Raw genomic sequence first — 19,593 nt, 5'->3', positions numbered from 1 at the left:
TCAGGATGGGGAACACATGTATACCTGTGGCGGATTCATTTTGATATTTGGCAAAACTAATACAATTATGTAAAGTTTAAAAATTAAATTAAATTAAATTAAAAAAATTAAAATTAAAAAAAAAAGGAAAAAAAAAGCCATTGAGTACAAAAGAGGAACTTTTCGTGTTTTTTCCATGTATCATATCTTTTCTTAGAATCAAGATACAGCTTTGCGACAATTGGGAGAGTTTTGAGATTTTCCACTGAAACTAAATCTTCGTTTTACAAATAATTTGTATTCTTTCCTCTTAAAACTCCCTTCCAAATTTCTATTTTGTCTCTTCAGTCCTGATCTCCTTCTTCAGTAATTAGGCAGCTGGAGTCACATGTTAGTGACTAAGTCAAAGTCCAGGTGATAGGGGCTTCCAAGGGGATGTACTCCTGATTGACAGAAGCTACAGTGGGGTTAGTGTTGACTCATGAAACCAGACACCCGACCGATCTTACCTGGGCATGTCCTGCTAACAACACAGAAGTCACTCACTGGAGGGTCAGTTAAGTTAATGACCTATTTGTAATTCAGTTTTGTGAAATTATAAGGATGAGGAAATGGGAGTTGGAATAGGGAAAAGAGACCAAAGAAGAGATCAATTGGAAATAAATGGGTAATGTCTTGGAGAAGAAATGCCCATTAGGGAGGACACCCACCAGACACTTTGGGAAAGGGGTGGAAGTAGGTCCCTTGTGACTTCTGAGCACTGATGCACATTGGCCTGCCTGGATCCCCTCCAGAAAAACATTAGCATGACCTTTTACGACTGTACGTGGGCAAACATCACCGTGGGCTTCCCAGGTTGTTCAGTGGTAAAGGACCCCACTGCCCATGCAGGAGACATGGGTTCAACCCCTGGGTTGGGAAGATGCCTTGGAGAGGGAAATGCTTGGGAAATCCCATGGACAGAAGAGCCTGGTAGGCTACAGTCCACGGAGTTGCAAAAGAGACTTCACAACTGAACAACAAAAAAGCATAAATGTAATGCATGATGGATTCATTATTACATAGTTATTATTAACATAATCATTTTCCCTGATGCAAAAAGAATTAAAGATGAAACATGTTCACAGGTACCTGAAGGAATAGTGGGCTACAGGTACCGTGCCCTTTGTGTTTTTTGGGTCCCTCCACCCTGAGAGGAGGTGCAGCAAGCCCAAGGATTAGGGGCACAAAATACTGAATTCACCACAATGTCCACTCTGGCCAGCCTAGACAATGCCCACTCTTTCCTGGGCTTTCCTGGGACCCAGTCACATTTCTGTTGGTCAGAGATAGAGCCCTGGAGGAAACCTCTGGTCTGAGGTCTACAGGAAGCCCCTGGTTTACTTCTACACTGGAAATCAGGACTGTCTTCCCAGAATTAAGCTTTTGAAAAGCATAACTCCCCTACTGACCTGCCTGGTACAGAAAACAGTGTATGTGTGAAATATCTGCAAGTCACTTGCAATAGTATCTCATTATATCTTATATTTCTATTGAGGACATCGATTGTTTTCATGTCTTCTGGAGTCAGCTCAAAGTGAAACACCTGGAATGAAGGAAGAATCACATTAACCTCTCCTTCAAGAAGCTGGCCTCCCCCCTGGGAACTGGAGGATTTTCCAGCTGGATGGAGATAAAAGGAGGGGACAGGGAAGCCATGTCTGTCCTCAGCTTCCAGGTGAATAAGCCTGGGACCCTCTGCTGAGTTCTCACCTCTCCTTCCCACACCTTTCCCTTCTCTGTCCACCTCACAAACTTTACAGTGCATCAGTCCCTTATCTTTCTAAGTGAATCACTTGTGACAGAAAACAAACTAAAATCTTCTTTTTCCAAACACATTGCCTTTGGACACGCCTGACTCGATACTGAACCTGAGCTGACATTAGACTGATTGCCTCTCCCCAACACACCCTAAGGGTGACAGCATTCAGCTGAAGCAGTGTGGGAAGGAAGCTCCCCCATGATAGCCTGTTCAGGAATCTGATATCAAACTGCTCATTATCTATGATTGAACCTAACTAAAAATTTATGTAAATGCTTTTGTGCAGAAAGTAATGAAATTGTTAAAACATTAAAGAACGCCTTAATAATTAAAAATTCACATCATAATCATGAAATTGCGAGGTCAATTTTGTAAAGAAATTCATTTTCACCAAAGTGATCTAGTGTTTCAATGCAACATGAACCAAAGACTTGAGCATATATTCTTTCCTGGAAGTTGGTAAAGTGATACTAAATTCTAAATAAAAGAGAGCTAATCAAAAGCAGTCAGGACATTCTTAAAAAATAAAAAATTACCATTCTGAAAAGCAAAACTGAGTTTTTACTTTAAGAACACAGTGTATAAAACTGAATATTTAAATAGAAAAGAGACACCAAAAAATGTATTTATGGAAACTTGATATGTGGCTGGGCTGACAATGAAAATCTGTGAGGAAATATGGAACCTTAGATTTACATTTAAATATACACAAACATCAGAGAAGGCAATGGCAACCCACTCCAGTACTCTTGCCTGGAAAATCCCATGGACGGAGGAGCCTGGTAGGCTGCAGTCCATGGGGTCGCTAAGAGTCGGGCACGACTGAGTAACTTCACTTTCACTTTTCACTTTCATGCATTGGAGAAGGAAATGGCAACCCACTCCAGTGTTCTTGCCTGGAGAATCCCAGGGACAGGGGAGCCCAGTGGGCTGCTGTCTATGGGGTTGCACAGAGTCGGACACGACTGAAGTGACTTAGCATTAGCATGTACATAAACATGTATGTATCCATTTTCATATTATCTTAGATAATCAGTTCCAGCTAGATTACAGAACCAAATTTAAATGGAAACATGGAAACAATTGATCAGGGGACAATTTCCCTTCCCTTTGACTTGGCCTGACCTGTAACCTGCATTGAATAGTGATATGTCCCAGAAGTGGTAAGCCAGATCTGAGCCCAGACAGGAAGAGGACTTTTTCCCTAATCACTGACTTGAGGTCATAGCCCTGTGCTGAAATGAAGAGTAGGTTAGTTGGCACAGTCAAGTCAAATATTCATGAAAAACTATACAGAGAAACATGAAGGCCCATCTGGCAAGAGCCATATCCACCTGCTAAAGCAGAACTGCCAAGCTGCTCTGAGCCAAACCTCAAATTCATAAAAGAACCCAGCCAAGAGGACAACAGCTTAGCTGAGTAAAGGCTGATAGTAAACCACAGAAGCAAGAGACACATAAATGATCTCTGAATTAAATCCTGAAACTGAGGAGTTTCCTGTACAGCTATGGCTAAAGGTACAATAATGGTCTCCTACACTGAAAACAAAATACAACCTAGCAAAAATGGACAAACTATTGAAGAACTTCACAAAGACAGAAACTCATGAAGATTAAATATATGAAAATGAAACCTTATTAGAATTCAGTGAAATGCAAAATAAAAACACAATGCTTTGGAGGTTAAAGATCACTGCCATAATATTTCTGCCCTCATATTCACATGTTGATGGTGTTAGAAGTGAAATTTTTGAGAGGCGATTAGGTAATGATGGTGGAGCCCTCATGAATGAGATTTCAGTTCAGTTCAGTCACTCAGTCGTGTCCAACTCTTTGCGACCCCATGAATCGCAGCACACCAGGCCTCCCTGTCCATCACCATCTCCCGGAGTTCACTCAAACTTACATCCATCAAGTCGGTGATGCCATCCAGCCATCTCATCCTCTCTCTTCCCTTTTTCCTCCTGCCCCCAATCCCTCCCAATATCAGAGTCTCTTCCAATGAATCAACTCTTCACATGAGGTGGCCAAAGTACTGGAGTTTCAGCTTTAGCATCATTCCTTCCAAAGAACACCCAGGGCTGATCTCCTTCAGAATGGACTGGTTAGATCTCCTTGCAGTCCAAGGGACTTTCAAGAGTCTTCTCCAACACCACAATTCAAAAGCATCACAATATCATATTCATAGAAGATATTTGGGAGAGCTCTATTGCCCCCTCCACCATGTTAAAATACAAAAAGAAGCCTGTGACTTGCAGCAGCACCCTCACCTGACCACACGGGCACCCTGAACTGAAATCTCCAGCTTCAGAATTGTGAGAAACAAATTTAATTTTTTTCTCAGGCACTCAATATGTGATGTTTTGTTAGAGTGATTTAAACGTTCTAAAAATATCAAATAATTCAATTGCATCAATTGAGAACAAAGAAAACAAAACGTCATTTGCGTGAAGTGACAGAATACATTGAAAACGTAATGCTCAAACTAAAACCTCCATTATCTGTCCAACTGTGACCCTCTCCAAACATGATGCCTCTCCTGTTGCCACAGCAGGAAGAGAAAACCACCAGGAATACACACAAGGCATTCATGCTCAGGGAAAGAACAGGTAACTCGCCTTGGCCCAAAGACAGTCTGAGAATCAGAAAAAGAATGACCCTCGTGAAGGATATTCCTTGGGAACCCTATCCCCACAGTTCCACTCATCACCTGTATATTCTCCTTGATCCACTTCTTATTGTTACCCTTGGCCAAAACCACAATCCCATGCTGTATCAGGTAGCGAAGGGCAACCAGAGCTGGGGTTTTCTTATGCTTTGGGGCAATGGCAGAGAGAACCAGTTCCTCCAAGAGAACAGGGTGGTTCAGGCTCACCCTGGAAGGAAATTCAGAAATGCTGAGGAGCTGAGACCAGGTACTCTGTGAGTAGGCGGCCGGGAGGAGCAACCCCACACCCGAGGCCAGGGGCAGTGGCCGGGAGGACCAACCCCATGCCATGGCTGCGCGCGCACAGGAGGGCCTAGAGGAGCTATCCCACGTTGAAGGTCAGGAAGGGTGGCAGTGAGGAGATACCCCTCATCCAAGGTAAGAGAAACCCAAGTAAGACGGTAGGTGTTGCAAGAGGGCATCAGAGGGCAGACACACTGAAACCATACTCAGAAAACTAGTCAATCTAATCACACTAGGACCACAGCTTTGTCTAACTCAATGAAACTAAGCCATGCCCGTGGGGCAACCCAAGATGGGTGGGTCATGGTGGAGAGATCTGACAGAATGTGGTTCACTGAAGAAGGGAATGGCAAACCACTTCAGTATGCTTGCCTTGAGAACCCCATGAACAGTATGAAAAGGCAAAATGATAGGATACTGAAAGAGAAACTCCCCAGGTCAGTAGGTGCCCAATATGCTACTGGAGATCAGTGGAGAAATAACTCCAGAAAGAATGAAGGGATGGAGCCAGAACAAAAACAATACCCAGCTGTGGATGTGACTGGTGATAGAAGCAAGGTCCGATGCTGTAAAGAGCAATATTGCATAGGAACCTGGAATGTCGGGTCCATGAATCAAGGCAAATTGGAAGTGGTCAAACAAGAGATGGCAACAGTGAATGTAGACATTCTAGGAATCAGCGAACTGAAATGGACTGGAATGGGTGAATTTAACTCAGATGACCATTATATCTACTACTGTGGACAGGAATCCCTCAGAAGAAATGGAGTAGCCATCATGGTCAACAAAAGAGTCCGAAATGCAATACTTGGATGCAATCTCAAAAATGACAGAATGATCTCTGTTCGTTTCCAAGGCAAACCATTCAATATCACAGTAATCCAAGTCTATGCCCCAACCAGTAATGCTGAAGAAGCTGAAGTTGAACGGTTCTATGAAGACCTACAAGATCTTTTAGAACTAACACCCAAAAAAGATGTCCTTTTCATTATAGGGGACTGGAATGCAAAAGTAGGAAGTCAAGAAACACCTGGAGTAACAGGCAAATTTGGCCTTGGAATACGGAATGAAGCAGGGCAAAGACTAATAGAGTTTTGCCAAGAAAATGCACTGGTCATAACAAACACCCTCTTCCAACAACACAAGAGAAGACTCTACACATGGACATCACCAGATGGTCAACACCGAAATCAGATTGATTATATTCTTTGCAGCCAAAGATGGAGAAGCTGTATACAGTCAGCAAAAACAAGACCAGGAGCTGACTGTGGCTCAGACCATGAACTCCTTATTGCCAAATTCAGACTGAAATTGAAGAAAGTAGGGAAAACCACTAGACCATTCAGGTATGACCTAAATCAAATCCTTTATGATTATACAGTGGAAGTGAGAAATAGATTTAAGGGCCTAGATCTGATAGATAGAGTGCCTGATGAGCTATGGAATGAGGTTCATGACATTGTACAGGAGACAGGGATCAAGACCATCCCCATGGAAAAGAAATGCAAAAAAGCAAAATGGCTGTCTGGGGAGGCCTTATAAATAGCTGTGAAAAGAAGAGAAGCGAAAAGCAAAGGAGAAAAGGAAAGATATAAACATCTGAATGCAGAATTCCGAAGAATAGCAAGAAGAGATAAGAAAGCCTTCCTCAGCGATCAATGCAAAGAAATAGAGGAAAACAACAGAATGGGAAAGAATAGAGATCTCTTCAAGAAAATCAGAGCTATCGAAGGAACATTTCATGCAAAGATGGGCTCGATAAAGGACAGAAATGGTATGGACCTAACAAAAGCAGAAGATATAAAGAAGAGACGGCAAGAATACACAGAAGAACTGTACAAAAAAGATCTTCATGACCCAGATAATCACGATGGTGAGATCACTGACCTAGAGCCAGACATCCTGGAATGTAAAGTCAAGTGGGCCTTAGAAAACATCACTACGAACAAAGCTAGTGGAGGTGATGGAATTCCAGTTGAGCTGTTCCAGGTCCTGAAAGATGATGCTGTGAAAGTGCTGCACTCAATATGCCAGCAAATTTGGAAAACTCATGGGACTGGAAAAGGTCAGTTTTCATTCCAATCCCAAAGAAAGGCAATGCCAAAGAATGCTCAAACTACCGCAAAATTGCACTCATCTCACATGCTAGTGAGGTAATGCTTTAAATTCTCCAAGCCAGTCTTCAGCAATATGTGAACCGTGAACTTCCTGACGTTCAAGCTGGTTTTAGAAAAGGCAGAGGAACCAGAGATCAAATTGCCAACATCCGCTGGATCATGGAAAAAGCAAGAGAGTTCCAGAAAAACATCTATTTCTGCTTTATTGACTATGCCAAAGCCTTTGACTGTGTGGATCACAATGAACTGTGGAAAATTCTGAAAGAGATGGGAATACCAGACCATCTGACCTGCCTCTTGAGAAATATGTATGCAGGTCAGGAAGCAACAGTTAGAACTGGACATGGAACAACAGACGGGTACCAAATAGGAAAGGGAGTACGTCAAGGTTGTATATTGTCACCCTGTTTATTTAACTTATATGCAGAGTACATCATGAGAAACGCTGGACTGGAAGAAACACAAGCTGGAATCAAGATTGCCGGGAGAAATATCAATAACCTCAGATATGCAGATGACACAACCCTTATGGCAGAAAGTGAAGAGGAACTGAAAAGCCTCTTGATGAGGGTGAAAGTGGAGAATGAAAAAGTTGGCTTAAAGCTCAACATTCAGAAAACTAAGATCATGGCATCTGGTCCCATCACTTCATGGGAAATAGATGGGGAAACAGTGGAAACAGTATCAGACTTTATTTTTCTGGGCTCCAAAATCACTACAGATGGTGACTGCAGCCATGAAATTAAAAGACGCTTACTCCTTGGAAGGAAAGTTATGACCAACTTAGATAACATATTCAAAAGCAGAGACATTACTTGGCTAACAAAGGTTCGTCTAGTCAAGGCTATGGTTTTTCCAGTGGTCATGTATGGATGTGAGAGTTGGACTGTGAAGAATGCTGAGCGCCAAAGAATTAATGCTTTTGAACTGTCGTGTTGGAGAAGACTCTTGAGAGTCCCTTGGACTGCAAGGAGATCCAACCAGTCCATTCTGAAGGAGATCAGCCCTGGGATTTCTTTGGGAGGAATGATGCTAAAGTTGAAGCTCCAATACTTTGGCCACCTCATGTGAAGAGTTGACTCATTGGAAAAGACTCTGATGCTGGGAGGGATTGGGGGCAAGAGGAGAAGGGGACGACAGAGGATGAGATGGCTAGATGGCATCGCTGACTCGATGGACATGAGTCTGGGTGAACTCCGGGAGTTGGTGATGGACAGGGAGGCCTGGTGTGCTGCGATTCATGGGGTCCCAAAGAGTCGGACACGACTGAGCGACTGATATGATCTAATCTGATCTGATCTTCCCAAACAGACCAAGAGGTTCACTCTAGACCAGTGCTTCTCAATGTGTGGTCCATGCACCAACATCATCAGTATCTGAGATCTTGTTAGAAATACAAATTCCATGACTGAGCTGAAGACAAACTGAATCAGAACCTCAACTGTGTCACTTCCCATTCTGTGTTTACAAAGCTCTACAGGTAATTCAGAGGCATTATTGAGTTGAGAACAGGACTGCCAAACTCATGGATTTTTTCCTTAATTTTCAGGGGGTGTTTTTTCTTCTACAATCAAGGGCATGAAAAGAGAAACTGAAGGAAAAGACCCAGAATAGTTTGTAAATTTCACTTTTTCTAAGGTATTGATAAAAATGGAGAGGTCTCAAAATAAGAGACATTTATTTTATCATTATTCTACTATAGATGCTTACAAAAATGGTTCAAGTTGAATTTCTTTTCTATCATGATAGAACTTGGAGTTATATGTTATTATCTCAACTTTAAACACAAGGTAAGTGAGTCTTGAAACACATATTTTTTAAGATGCTTTGTGAATTTATTTTTTAATTAATTTATTTTATTCTAGTTTTAATATAAATTTATTTATTTTAATTGGAGGCTAATTACTTTACAATATTGTATTGTATTGTATTGGTTTTGCAATACATCAAGATGAATCCGCCATGGGTGTACATGTGTTCCCCGTCCTGAAAGCCCCTCCCACCTCCCTCCCCATCCCATCCCTCTGGGTCATCCCAGTGCACCAGCCCCGAGCATCCTGTATCATGCATCGAGCCTGATTGGCAATTCATTTCACATATGTTATTATACATGTTTCAAAGCCGTTTTCCCAAATCATCCCACCCTCACCCTCTCCCACAGAGTCCAAAAGACTGTTCTATACATCTGTGTCTCTTTTGCTGTCTCTCATACAGGGTTATCATTACCATCTTTCTAAATTCCATATATGTATGTGTTAGTATACTGTATTGGTGTTTTTCTTTCTGGCTTACTTCACTCTGTATAATCGGTTCCAGTTTCATCCACCTCATTAGTACTGATTCAAATGTATTATTTTTAATGGCTGAGTAATACTTCATTGTGTATATATACCATAGCTTTCTTATCCATTCATCTGCTGATGGACATCTAGGTTGCTTCCATGTCCTGGCTATTATAAACAGTGCTATGATGGACATTGGGGTACACGTATCTTTCAGTTCTGGTTTCCTCAGTGTGTATGCCCAGCAATGGGATTGCTGGGTCGTATGGCAGTTCTATTTCTATTTTTTTAAGGAATCTTCACACTGTTGTCCATAGTGGCTGTACTAGTTTGCATTCCCATCAACAGTGTAAGAGGGTTCCCTTTTCCCCACACCCTTTCCAGCATTTATTGCTTGTAGACTATGGATAGCAGCCATTTTGACTGGCATGAAATGGTACCTCATTGTGGTTTTGATTTGCATTTCTCTGATAATGAGTGATGTTGAGCATCTTTTCATGTGTTTGTTAGCCATCTGTATGTCTTCTTTGGAGAAATGTCTATTTAGTTCTTTGGCCCATTTTTTGACTGGGTCATTTAGTTTTCTGGAATTGAGCTGCAGGAGTTGCTTGTATATTTTTGAGATTAGTTATTTGTCAGTTGCTTCATTTGCTATTATTTTCTCCCATTTTGAAGGCTGTCTTTTCACCTTGCTTATAGTTTCCTTTGTTGTGCAAAACCTTTTAAGTTTAATTAGGTCCCTTTTGTTTATTTTTGCTTTTATTTCCAATATTCTGGGAGGTGGGTCATAGAGGATGCTGCTGTGATTTATGTCAGAGAGTGTTTTGCCTATGTTCTCCTCTAGGAGTTTTATAGTTTCTGGCCTTACATTTAGATCTTTAATCCATTTTGAGTTTATTTTTGTGTATGGTGTTAGAAAGTGTTCTAGTTTCATTCTTTTACAAGTGGTTGACCAGTTTTCCCAGCACCACTTGATAAAGAGATTGTCTTTTTTCCATTGTATATGCTTGCCTCCTTTGTCAAAGATAAGGTGTCCATAGGTGCGTGGATTTATCTCTGGGCTTTCTATTTAGTTCCATTGATCTGTATTTCTGTCTTTGTGCCAGTACCATACTGTCTTGATGACTGTAGCTTTGTAGTAGAGCCTGAAGTCAGGCAGGTTGATTCTTCCAGTTCCATTCTTCTTTTTCAAGATTGTTTTGGCTATTCGAGGTTTTTGTATTTCCATACAAATTGTGAAATTATTTGTTCTCACTCTCTGAAAAATACTGTTGGTAGCTTAATAGGGATTGCATTGAATCTATAGATTGTTTTGGGCGGTATACTCATTTTCACTATATTGATTCTTCTGATCCATGAACATGGTATATTTCTCCATCTATTAGTGTCCTCTTTGACTTCTTTCACCAGTGTTTTATAGTTTTCTATGTATAGGTCTTTTGTTTCTTTAGGTAGATATATTCCTAAGTATTTTATTCTTTTCGTTGCAATGGTGAATGGAATTGTTTCCTTAATTTCTCTTTCTATTTTCTCATTATTATTGCATAGGAAAAATATAACTTTTCAAAACTGAACCAGGAAGAAATAGAAAATCTTAACAGACCCATCACAAGCACAGAAACTGAAACTGTAATCAGAAATCCAGCAAACAAGAGCCCAGGTCCAGACGGCTTCACAGCTGAATTCTACCAAAAATTTAGAGAAGAGTTAACACCTATCCTACTCAAACTCTCCCAGAAAATTGGAGAGGAAGGTAAACTTCCAAACTCATTCTATGAGGCCACCATCACCCTAATACCAAAACCTGACAAAGATCCCACAAAAAAAGAAAACTACAGGCCAATATCACTGAGGAACATAGGTGCAAAAATTCTTAACAAAATTCTAGCAATCAGAATCCAACAACACATTAAAAAGATCATACATCACGACCAAGTGGACTTTATCCCAGGGATGCAAGTATTCTTCAATATCTGCAAATCAATCAATGTAATACACCACATTAACAAATTTAAAAATAAAAGCCATATGATTATTTCAATAGATGCAGAGAAAGCCTTTGACAAAATTCAACATCCATTTATGATAAAAACTCTCCAGAAAGCAGAAATAGAAGGAACATACCTCAACATAATAAAAGCTATATATGACAAACCCACAGCAAACATTATCCTCAATAGTGAAAAATTGAAAGCATTTCCCCTAAAGTCAGGAACATGACAAGGGTGCCCACTTTCACCACTACTATTCAACATAGTTTTGGAAGTTTTGGACACAGCAATCAGAGCAGAAAAAGAAATAAAAGGAATCCAAATTGGAAAAGAAGAAGTAAAACTCTCACTGTTTGCAGATGACATGATCATCTACATAGAAAACACTAAAGACTCCACCAGAAAATTACTAGAGCTAATCAATGAATATATTAAAGTTGCAGGATATAAAATCAACACAAAGAAATGAAACACATATTTTTTTAATGTGTTCATTAGTTAATAGGTAAATTATGACATAAGCTGTGTCTCTGGTCTCAACTGGGGGTCATATATAGATTTTAATGCAGACATTTGTTATTCATGAGTCAACAAGCTAATACAATCTAGGAAAATTGGCTCAGTGATGGGAAGATAAAAGAGAATTCATTCCATTACTCCGCTCTCTCCTCTCTGCCTATGAGAGTTATCTGAGTATTGTATGATTTAAACTATCTCATCAAAAATTTAATTTTACATAAACTCCCTGTTTTTTTCATTATACTTCAGTACCATCCCTTTACTCTTTGGGATCCCAGAGCACTATAGGCAGCAAGAACAATATCATGTGACTTGCAGAAATCCAACAGTTTCCTCTGATTGAAATATGGGTGACATTCCACCTGTAGAAAACCAATAGAGAAGAGGGTCAGATATTATGGAAACGTAATACTAATATGACAGAGGGAGACAAAAAGTTTAAAAAATGATAAAGGAAAAACTATAACATTAAATGTAAACTGGAAATATTAACATCAACAGAGAAACAAAGAAAAGTGGGTTTATACAGTTAATTTATGATGGACATAGATGGGAGAACCAGTCCCAGATTGACTAATCAAAAGATGGACTGTACATTTGAGTAGACATTCATGAATAAATATTTCATAGACTGTTAGCATCACCATGAGCCTTTAACTTCACCCTCTAACCTGGATGATTTTCATAATGTCCAGTACAATTTTCTGAACTGTGTTCACTGCTAAAGACTTATAAATGCTGCGACACCAAGATTTAGGATTCAGCCATCAGAACCCCACACAAACCCTTAATACCCATCGCAACTGATTTAACGCTTTATTAATTTACCTCTGATTCCATGTTTTCATGGTTTTCCTTCCTGTACAAAGCTTGCTCCAGGACACTTTCAACCTCCAAACTGGTCATGCTATCATCTCAGGGAAATGCTTCCTTCCTCTACTGCTGGGTTCTATTCACAATTTACCAGGAAGCCCTGTGCACTTTTTCCATCCAAATTTATCAGACAGAGATACCATTATGGGTTCTATTCACACCATCCAGACAGGGGCTCTACTCTCTAGAACCTTCTGTCCACAAATGTAGGATGAACAGGAGGGGAGGACAGACAAACATCTGGCTCCAGGGCAAGAAGGATGTTCTGAAGAGCAGGAGGGAGAGGAGCTGAGCTGCTCACCTGGTTGCAGACGGACTTGTACTTGAGCCCCGGCTTGTTCAAGATCTTCTCCAGCTGCTTGTGGTTGCAGTTGAACACCCCAATGGACTTGGTCAGCTCTGCATCCTTACACTTCTCCAGTGCCTGGAAGGGAGGGGTGGTGAACAGTCACTTGGAATGGGCAATAGAACAAGAATAAAAGCTGGGAAAAAAATCTGTAAAAAGTGTCATCCATCAAGAATTAACATTGATTATCAAGAAGAAAAGAGGGGAAGACATTATGCAAAAAGAATTATCATCTCCTCTTTGAACCCTGGAGAAGACATATCACATGGAAGGAAAGAGATTCCTGTCTGCACTGTCCCATACATCTCCTCCTCCTTTCCTCTCTGGAACATTTCAGCAATGGTCTCCTCCCCACAACCCAGCCTCACAGCCCTTAGACTTTATGAACTGCTGGGTCTGATGGTCCACAGCCCATTCTCACAGGTGAAAGAAATGAAAGAGGTCCCCACTCTCCTGGCTCCTCCTCTGGTCTCTCTCCTTCCCATACTCACCTCCCATGTGTGACAGAAATCCACTGAGTCGAATACTAGTTTTCCATTTTCATCTGTTTGCAAAATGTCCTCCCCTGGCTGGGATGGAAGCAGTCATTTTAGAGATAGCACAAAGTAATTTCTCCATATTTAGCCAAGCTCCCAAGAATTAAACCTCCATGAGGTATATTTACAACTTTCTAGATACTAATATTTGCAAAGTGATTTTGTCTATGTAAGCAATGTCTTCAGGAGGGAGGGTTACTCTACTCTTTTATACTAAATATATGTTGCAATAAGTACAAATTTTCTACTTTCTAAAACGGACTTCCTGTGACTTCTGTGAATTTTGTCCCTTCTTGCACTTGCCTCTTTAGAAGTGCTACTGTGAGCTGGGAATGACAATAAGTTACATGGCTTTATTTCTAGAATAAAAATTGCAATCTTGACCTGGGCTAGATAATCAGACTTCCTTTTATCTCTGAGCATCAAGTGCCCTAGGGAAGGCATATGAACCAGCAAGTTTCTCCTTAGGTTGATATGGAATGTGGAAGATCCAGCCATGCTCTCAAATATTCATAACCATGAGCCTTGAGCTGCCCCAAGGCCATATTTGCCACTAATGGAAAATGTTCAGTAAAAATAAAGCAAACCATGAGTAGTACCCTGACAAGGAATAGGAAAAAGGAGACATTTCTGAAGAGTACTGCAACCCTCAATTCTGTCTGTGGCTGGAACTTGCCATCTACATAGTCCATGAAACTGTTTTGCATCAGATGGCTTGAGTTCTGTGACATGAAATCGGTTGTTCTAAGTAAACCTTTCTTAAAGGCTAAGTGCAGGCTACAGACCTCATCTGAAGACAGGAGAGAGTGTAGGCAAGGTCTCCCAAGTCCCTGTAAAGGTATGAGGCTTAGACCCACACAGAGGGAGCACCACCAAATCTGCTCACCTAGAAAGGGTGAAAGGCAAGATAGACTCATCATGTTCAATGTAAGGCAGTGTCATGCTCACCACAGCTGCACCAAACTCTTGGTTCACGAAATTCCCAGAGACTCAGGAGTTATAACCAGGACTGGGTGCAGAACTGGCTTATTTCTATTTCTGAAAGTTTTCAAGCATAGACTCTCAGATTATTTAACTCCTTTTTCTGGGAGGCGTGTAAGGAATTCAAAGAATCTCAGTAAAAAGATGATCAATCTGTGGGAGAGGGAGAAGGTGGGGAGATTTGGGAGAATGGCATTGAAACATGTATAATATCATGTATGAAACGAGTCGCCAGTCCAGGTTCGATGCACGATACTGGATGCTTGGGGCTGGTGCACTGGGACGACCCAGAGGGAGGGTATGGGGAGAGAGGAGGGAGGAGAGTTCAGGATGGGGAACACAGGTATACTTGTGGCGGATTCATTTCGATATTTGGCAAAACTAATACAATATTGTAAAGTTTAAAAATAAAATAAAATTAAAAAAAAAAAAAGATGATCACAAATGATTACTTGGGGGATTCTACTCTAGTGTAATCATCCCTTCAACCTACTAGGCAAATCTTACTTCAACCATCCATGCAAGTTGATGAACATTCTAACACAAGATATAACATTGATGTGATCACACAAATTTCCAGCCTTCAGAGCCAGTGGATAATGCATAATATAGAGATCGACATAGTCCAGTTGAAGATTTTTCAGTGACTTTTCCAAGGCTGGTCAGACCAACTCTGGTCAAAAGGATGAGCACCAAAGCTTCAGAGGTTAAAAAATAAAATTTGTAATAATAAAACTTCAGTTAATTTTTTTTTGGGGGAGGGGGCATATCATGTGGCTTATGGGATATTACTTCCCCTACCAAGGATGGAATCCCAGCTTATGACAGTAAAGCACCACGTCTTAAGCACTGAACCACCAGGAAATGCTAATACTTTAGGAATATACCAATAAGCATAGTTCACCAAACAACTCTTCACTGAAAAAATGATCCTATTATATAATTTTCACCTGGGCACAATCACTTGCACACATGTGCACACACACAACGCACACAGTACCTTTGAAGTGCAGAATATGTCTTCTCTCTTCACAGTACCATCTGCAACCTTACTTTGAATGGCCTGGCCTATCTGCTCTTCATTTTGGTACACATGATCACAGTCAATATGGTAGAATCCAACCTCTATAGCAAATGGTGTGAATTCCAGAGTTCCCTCTTAGCAACCTACATAAGCAACAAAGATAGAAGCTGAATATCACATAAGAGATTGCTAGACACAAGCTTTCACCTTCCCAACATAAACGTTTCTTTGTGCCTTTGGTTAGTTCTGTATGTGTGGTGATGAATGCTTGACGATTTCCCTGAACATTCCTGGTCGGTGGTTAAGTGGAAACACAGGAACCCTTCAACATGAGGCAATCAATGGTTGACTGTTGGCATCAGAGACCTCAAGACCACATGCAGGTTCATTGATTTTCTGGAAGAACCCAAAGAATTCAGCATAAAGTTGTAGTCATGGATATTATTTATATAGTGAGATGTTTGAAGATAAATGAACAAAGGTGTAAGGTGCCTGGTAAAAGCATCAAGAAACAAAGTAAAAGCTTCTAAGACCTCTGTCTACCAGTGAGGCCACAAACAATACACCACATAAAAACTGTATGCAATCAAGGTGTACAAAGTGATGTTCTCATATAAGTTGTTGTTTCTGTTTGGTTGCTCAGTCCTGTTCAACTCTTTCTGACCCCATGGGCTGCAGCACTCCAGGTTTCCCTGTTTTTCATTATCTCCTGCAGTTTGCTCAAACTCATGTCCATTGTGTCAATAATGCCATCCAACCATCTCATCCTCTATTGTCTCCTTCTCCTCCTGCCCTCAATCTTTCCCAGAATCAGGGTCTTTTCCAATAGGTTGGCTCTTTGCATCATGTGACCAAAATATTGGAGCTTCAACTTCAGCATCAGTCCTTCCAAGGAATACTCAGGGTTGATTTCCTTTAGGATTGACAGGTTTTGTCTATCTCCTTGCTGTCCAAGGTACTCTCAAAAGTCCTCTCCAACACCACAGTTCAAAAGCATCAATTCTTTGCACTCAGACTTCTTTATGATCCAACTCTCACATCTGTTCATAACTACTGGAAAACCATAGCTTTGACTATATGGCCCTTTGTCATCAAAGTAATGTCTCTGCTTTTTAATACACTGTCTAGGCTTCTCATAGCTTTTCTTCCAAGGAGCAAGCATCTTTTAAATTCCTGGCTATAGTCACCACCCACAATGATTTTGGAGTCCAAGAAAATAAAGTGTGCCACTGTTTCCATTTTTCCCTCATGTATTTGCCATGATGTGATGGGACTGAATGCCATCATCTTAGTATTTTTAATGCTGAGTTTTATGCCAGCTTCTTCACTCCCTCTTTGACCTTCATCAAGAGGCTTTCTAGTTCCTCTTCCCTTTCTGAAATTAGGGTGGTGTCGTCTCCATTCTTGCCTGGAGAATCCCATGGACAGAGCAGCCTGGCAGGCTACAGTCCATGGGATCACACAAGTCAGAACAACTGAGCGACTAAACCACCACCACCACCAAGGAATGAGCCAGTGAGCTTCAGTAACATCCTGGCCCCTTCATTCCCCTCACCCCACTTTGCTCTACAAAGTATAAAAATCCTGTCTTCTATCTACAAAATGTCTCTGAATATGTTTTTCCATTTTATGAATTAGAATAATGAGACTCAAGGTTTAAGGACCAATCTCTTTTCATGTCTACCCTAAAGACAAGATAGACAGCAAACTTTCTCCCTTCCAGACTAGAGACTTACCAGCCCATCTTATGCCTGAGCACTGCAAACCGTACTTTAATTTAAAAAAAAAAAAAAAAACATTGAAAGTGAAATTCGCTCAATCGTGTCCAACTCTTTGTGACCCCATGGACTATAGCCCATCAGGCTCCTCTGTCTATGGGATTCTCCAGGCAAGAACATTGGAGTGGGTTGCCATTTCCTTCTCCAGGGGATCTTCCTGACCCAAGGATCAAATCCAGATCTCCCACACTGCAGGCAGATTCTTTACGATTTGAACTACCCAGGGAAGCCCAAGAAAACATTACAAAACCTGGCCTGTAAGAGAGTACCTTTTCCCTTCAAATGAGATTATATTTTCCCTAATAATAAGTTTCCAAGCAAAAACAGAAATATGAGGCAAAACACAGTTTGAATGTTTCTTGCCTGCCATCTAGCAGGCACACCACAGTAGAAAAACAATTCATTCCCATTATTTTTCATTCACCTCATCTATAGGACCTCCCACTTCAAATACTTCTCTGTGTCATGACTTTTTGGAAGGAGGAAAGAATTCTAGAAATAATTAAATGTACAGATAACCCTCACTGTTGCAATCACCTTCAAAGCAAAGCAGCTGACAATTTTCTTGACAGCCAAGTCTCCTCTTTTGCCAAGCTGGGAAAGAGATGGAAACTGGAGGGGAACCCAGAGTAATCTGCAGGTGAGCACAACCTCAGACCCTGATGCAGAGTGGAGACAGGATGCTATCTCCCCTTTCACAGGGCATGGTTCTAGCCTGGTTGGTGGAACCACGTGACCCTCCCAGAGTCACCCAGGAACTCAGTGCTTGACAACCCACGTCCCTTCTGCTCATATTACATTCACTTACTCTTTATATCTCAACCCACAACCACTACTGTTACCTCTGGAGGTGCATAGGTTCCAAATCCCAGGACAGGAATGAAGTGGCCATCATTAAGCTTCACCTTCTGGCCTTTGGGATCCATTGCCTGTTTCTCCTCTGAGTAAGCAGATTGATATTTTCTTCTTCCTTCACAGGTTATAAATAACAGGAAGTTCACACCCTAGCTGCACTGTCCAACATTAGCAGATATATTGTAGGAGAAGTGTGATTAAAGTAGTGTCCGTGGAATAAGGAGAGGCTTGAAGACAGTCAACTTGTTTGATTTTTTTTTATTAGCATAACCTCAAGTATTATATACTGATGAAATTGGGTGGGCAATTATTGACCATTAGTTAGACTAGAAACTTCCAACAACAATCTTTTTTGTTTTCCTATTATGACCACCATGTCAATCAAACATCAATTGAAAAAGCTATCTTACAGTACAAACAGACACACATACACAAATCACACAATCTGAAAGTGTTTAATAGCATTTTTTAAAATGTTACCCTTTAATAAAGAATCAAAACCTCAAATGAAAATAAATTTGTCTCTTTATATTTCCCACCAGGAAAATTATTATGCTTTATAGACCTGACTGGTGAAATCCAGAACAGTATACAGAAACCAGACATTTGGCAAAATACTTATTGGAGATTATTAATAGCCTTAGGATACCATATGAACTGTGCAAAGAGACTCTTGAGTGTTTATACATTGTACTTAGTTATGTAACTTTAAGAGTACTCTTGTAGATTAGCATTGAAACATGTATGTTACTGTACATGAAATAGATGACCAGTCCAAGTTCGATGTGTGAAATGGGGCACTCAAAGCTGGTGCACTGGGACAACCCAGAGGGATGGGATAGGGAAGGAGGTGGAACAGCAGTTCGGGACAAGGGGACACATACAAGCCACCACAATATTGTAAAGTAATTAACCTCCAATTAAAATAAGTAAATTAACTTTTTTAAAAAGAGTAGTCTCATAATATAACTGGTACACATTTTACATAATTTACTGTTCCACATTATTCATAAAAGGAAAAACTATAAACAAATTAAAATACCACAAATTTGGAAAGAAAACAGAAGTTGTGATGCACTGATACACAAAAATGTAGTGAAGATAAATAAAATTTAACATGTTCAGTGATGTCAGCAAACTGGTGAGATGGGAGGACTGAATTCTCCCATGGAAAGACAAGAAAAGAAAGAGAAATTAATTTTAAAACCTCGTAGAAGTTCTGGAAAACAGTCAAACAAAGACTGACAGCAACAAAGTGAACAGGCAATTAGGAAAAATCCAGAACAGAGTAGAAGGAAATTTCATCATGTATTACTTGCCTGTACCCTCCTCCTGCCTGGAGCACTGCAGTCTTGATCAGCTCCCAGTTGCCTCCCTCAAACCAGAGTGATCAGAGGAAACCTTATGTGCGAGGTTCCAACCAACTTGGGGGCTGCCTGGAGACTGGTATCTGTTCCACTTAATTCTAAGCTTGAACTGAAGAGTTCCTGGAATGCCTATTGCAGCTGCAGGGGAAATATATATATATATATATATGTTTGTGTGTGTGTGTGTGTGTGTGT

The 19,593-nt window shown here is 40.6% G+C and overlaps 1 protein-coding gene across 1 annotated transcript; it reads right to left on the bottom strand.

Annotated features, from left to right (window-relative positions):
* Positions 1-1,126: 1,126 nt before the first annotated feature.
* LOC109567629 (dihydrodiol dehydrogenase 3-like) lies at positions 1,127-19,513 on the bottom strand. Its single transcript, XM_019972660.2, is given in 9 exon segments — positions 1,127-1,168; positions 1,478-1,564; positions 4,490-4,655; positions 11,891-12,000; positions 12,813-12,935; positions 13,349-13,426; positions 14,956-15,072; positions 15,375-15,530; positions 18,007-19,513. Coding segments are annotated over 9 exon segments (975 nt in total). The 5' UTR covers positions 18,103-19,513.
* Positions 19,514-19,593: the final 80 nt, after the last annotated feature.

This window comes from Bos indicus, chromosome 13 (genome assembly GCF_029378745.1).
Source record: "Bos indicus isolate NIAB-ARS_2022 breed Sahiwal x Tharparkar chromosome 13, NIAB-ARS_B.indTharparkar_mat_pri_1.0, whole genome shotgun sequence".
NCBI classification, from domain to species: domain Eukaryota; kingdom Metazoa; phylum Chordata; class Mammalia; order Artiodactyla; family Bovidae; genus Bos; species Bos indicus.
The sequence above is the reverse complement of the archived record's forward strand: the minus strand, read 5'-3'. Positions and strand labels throughout refer to the sequence as shown.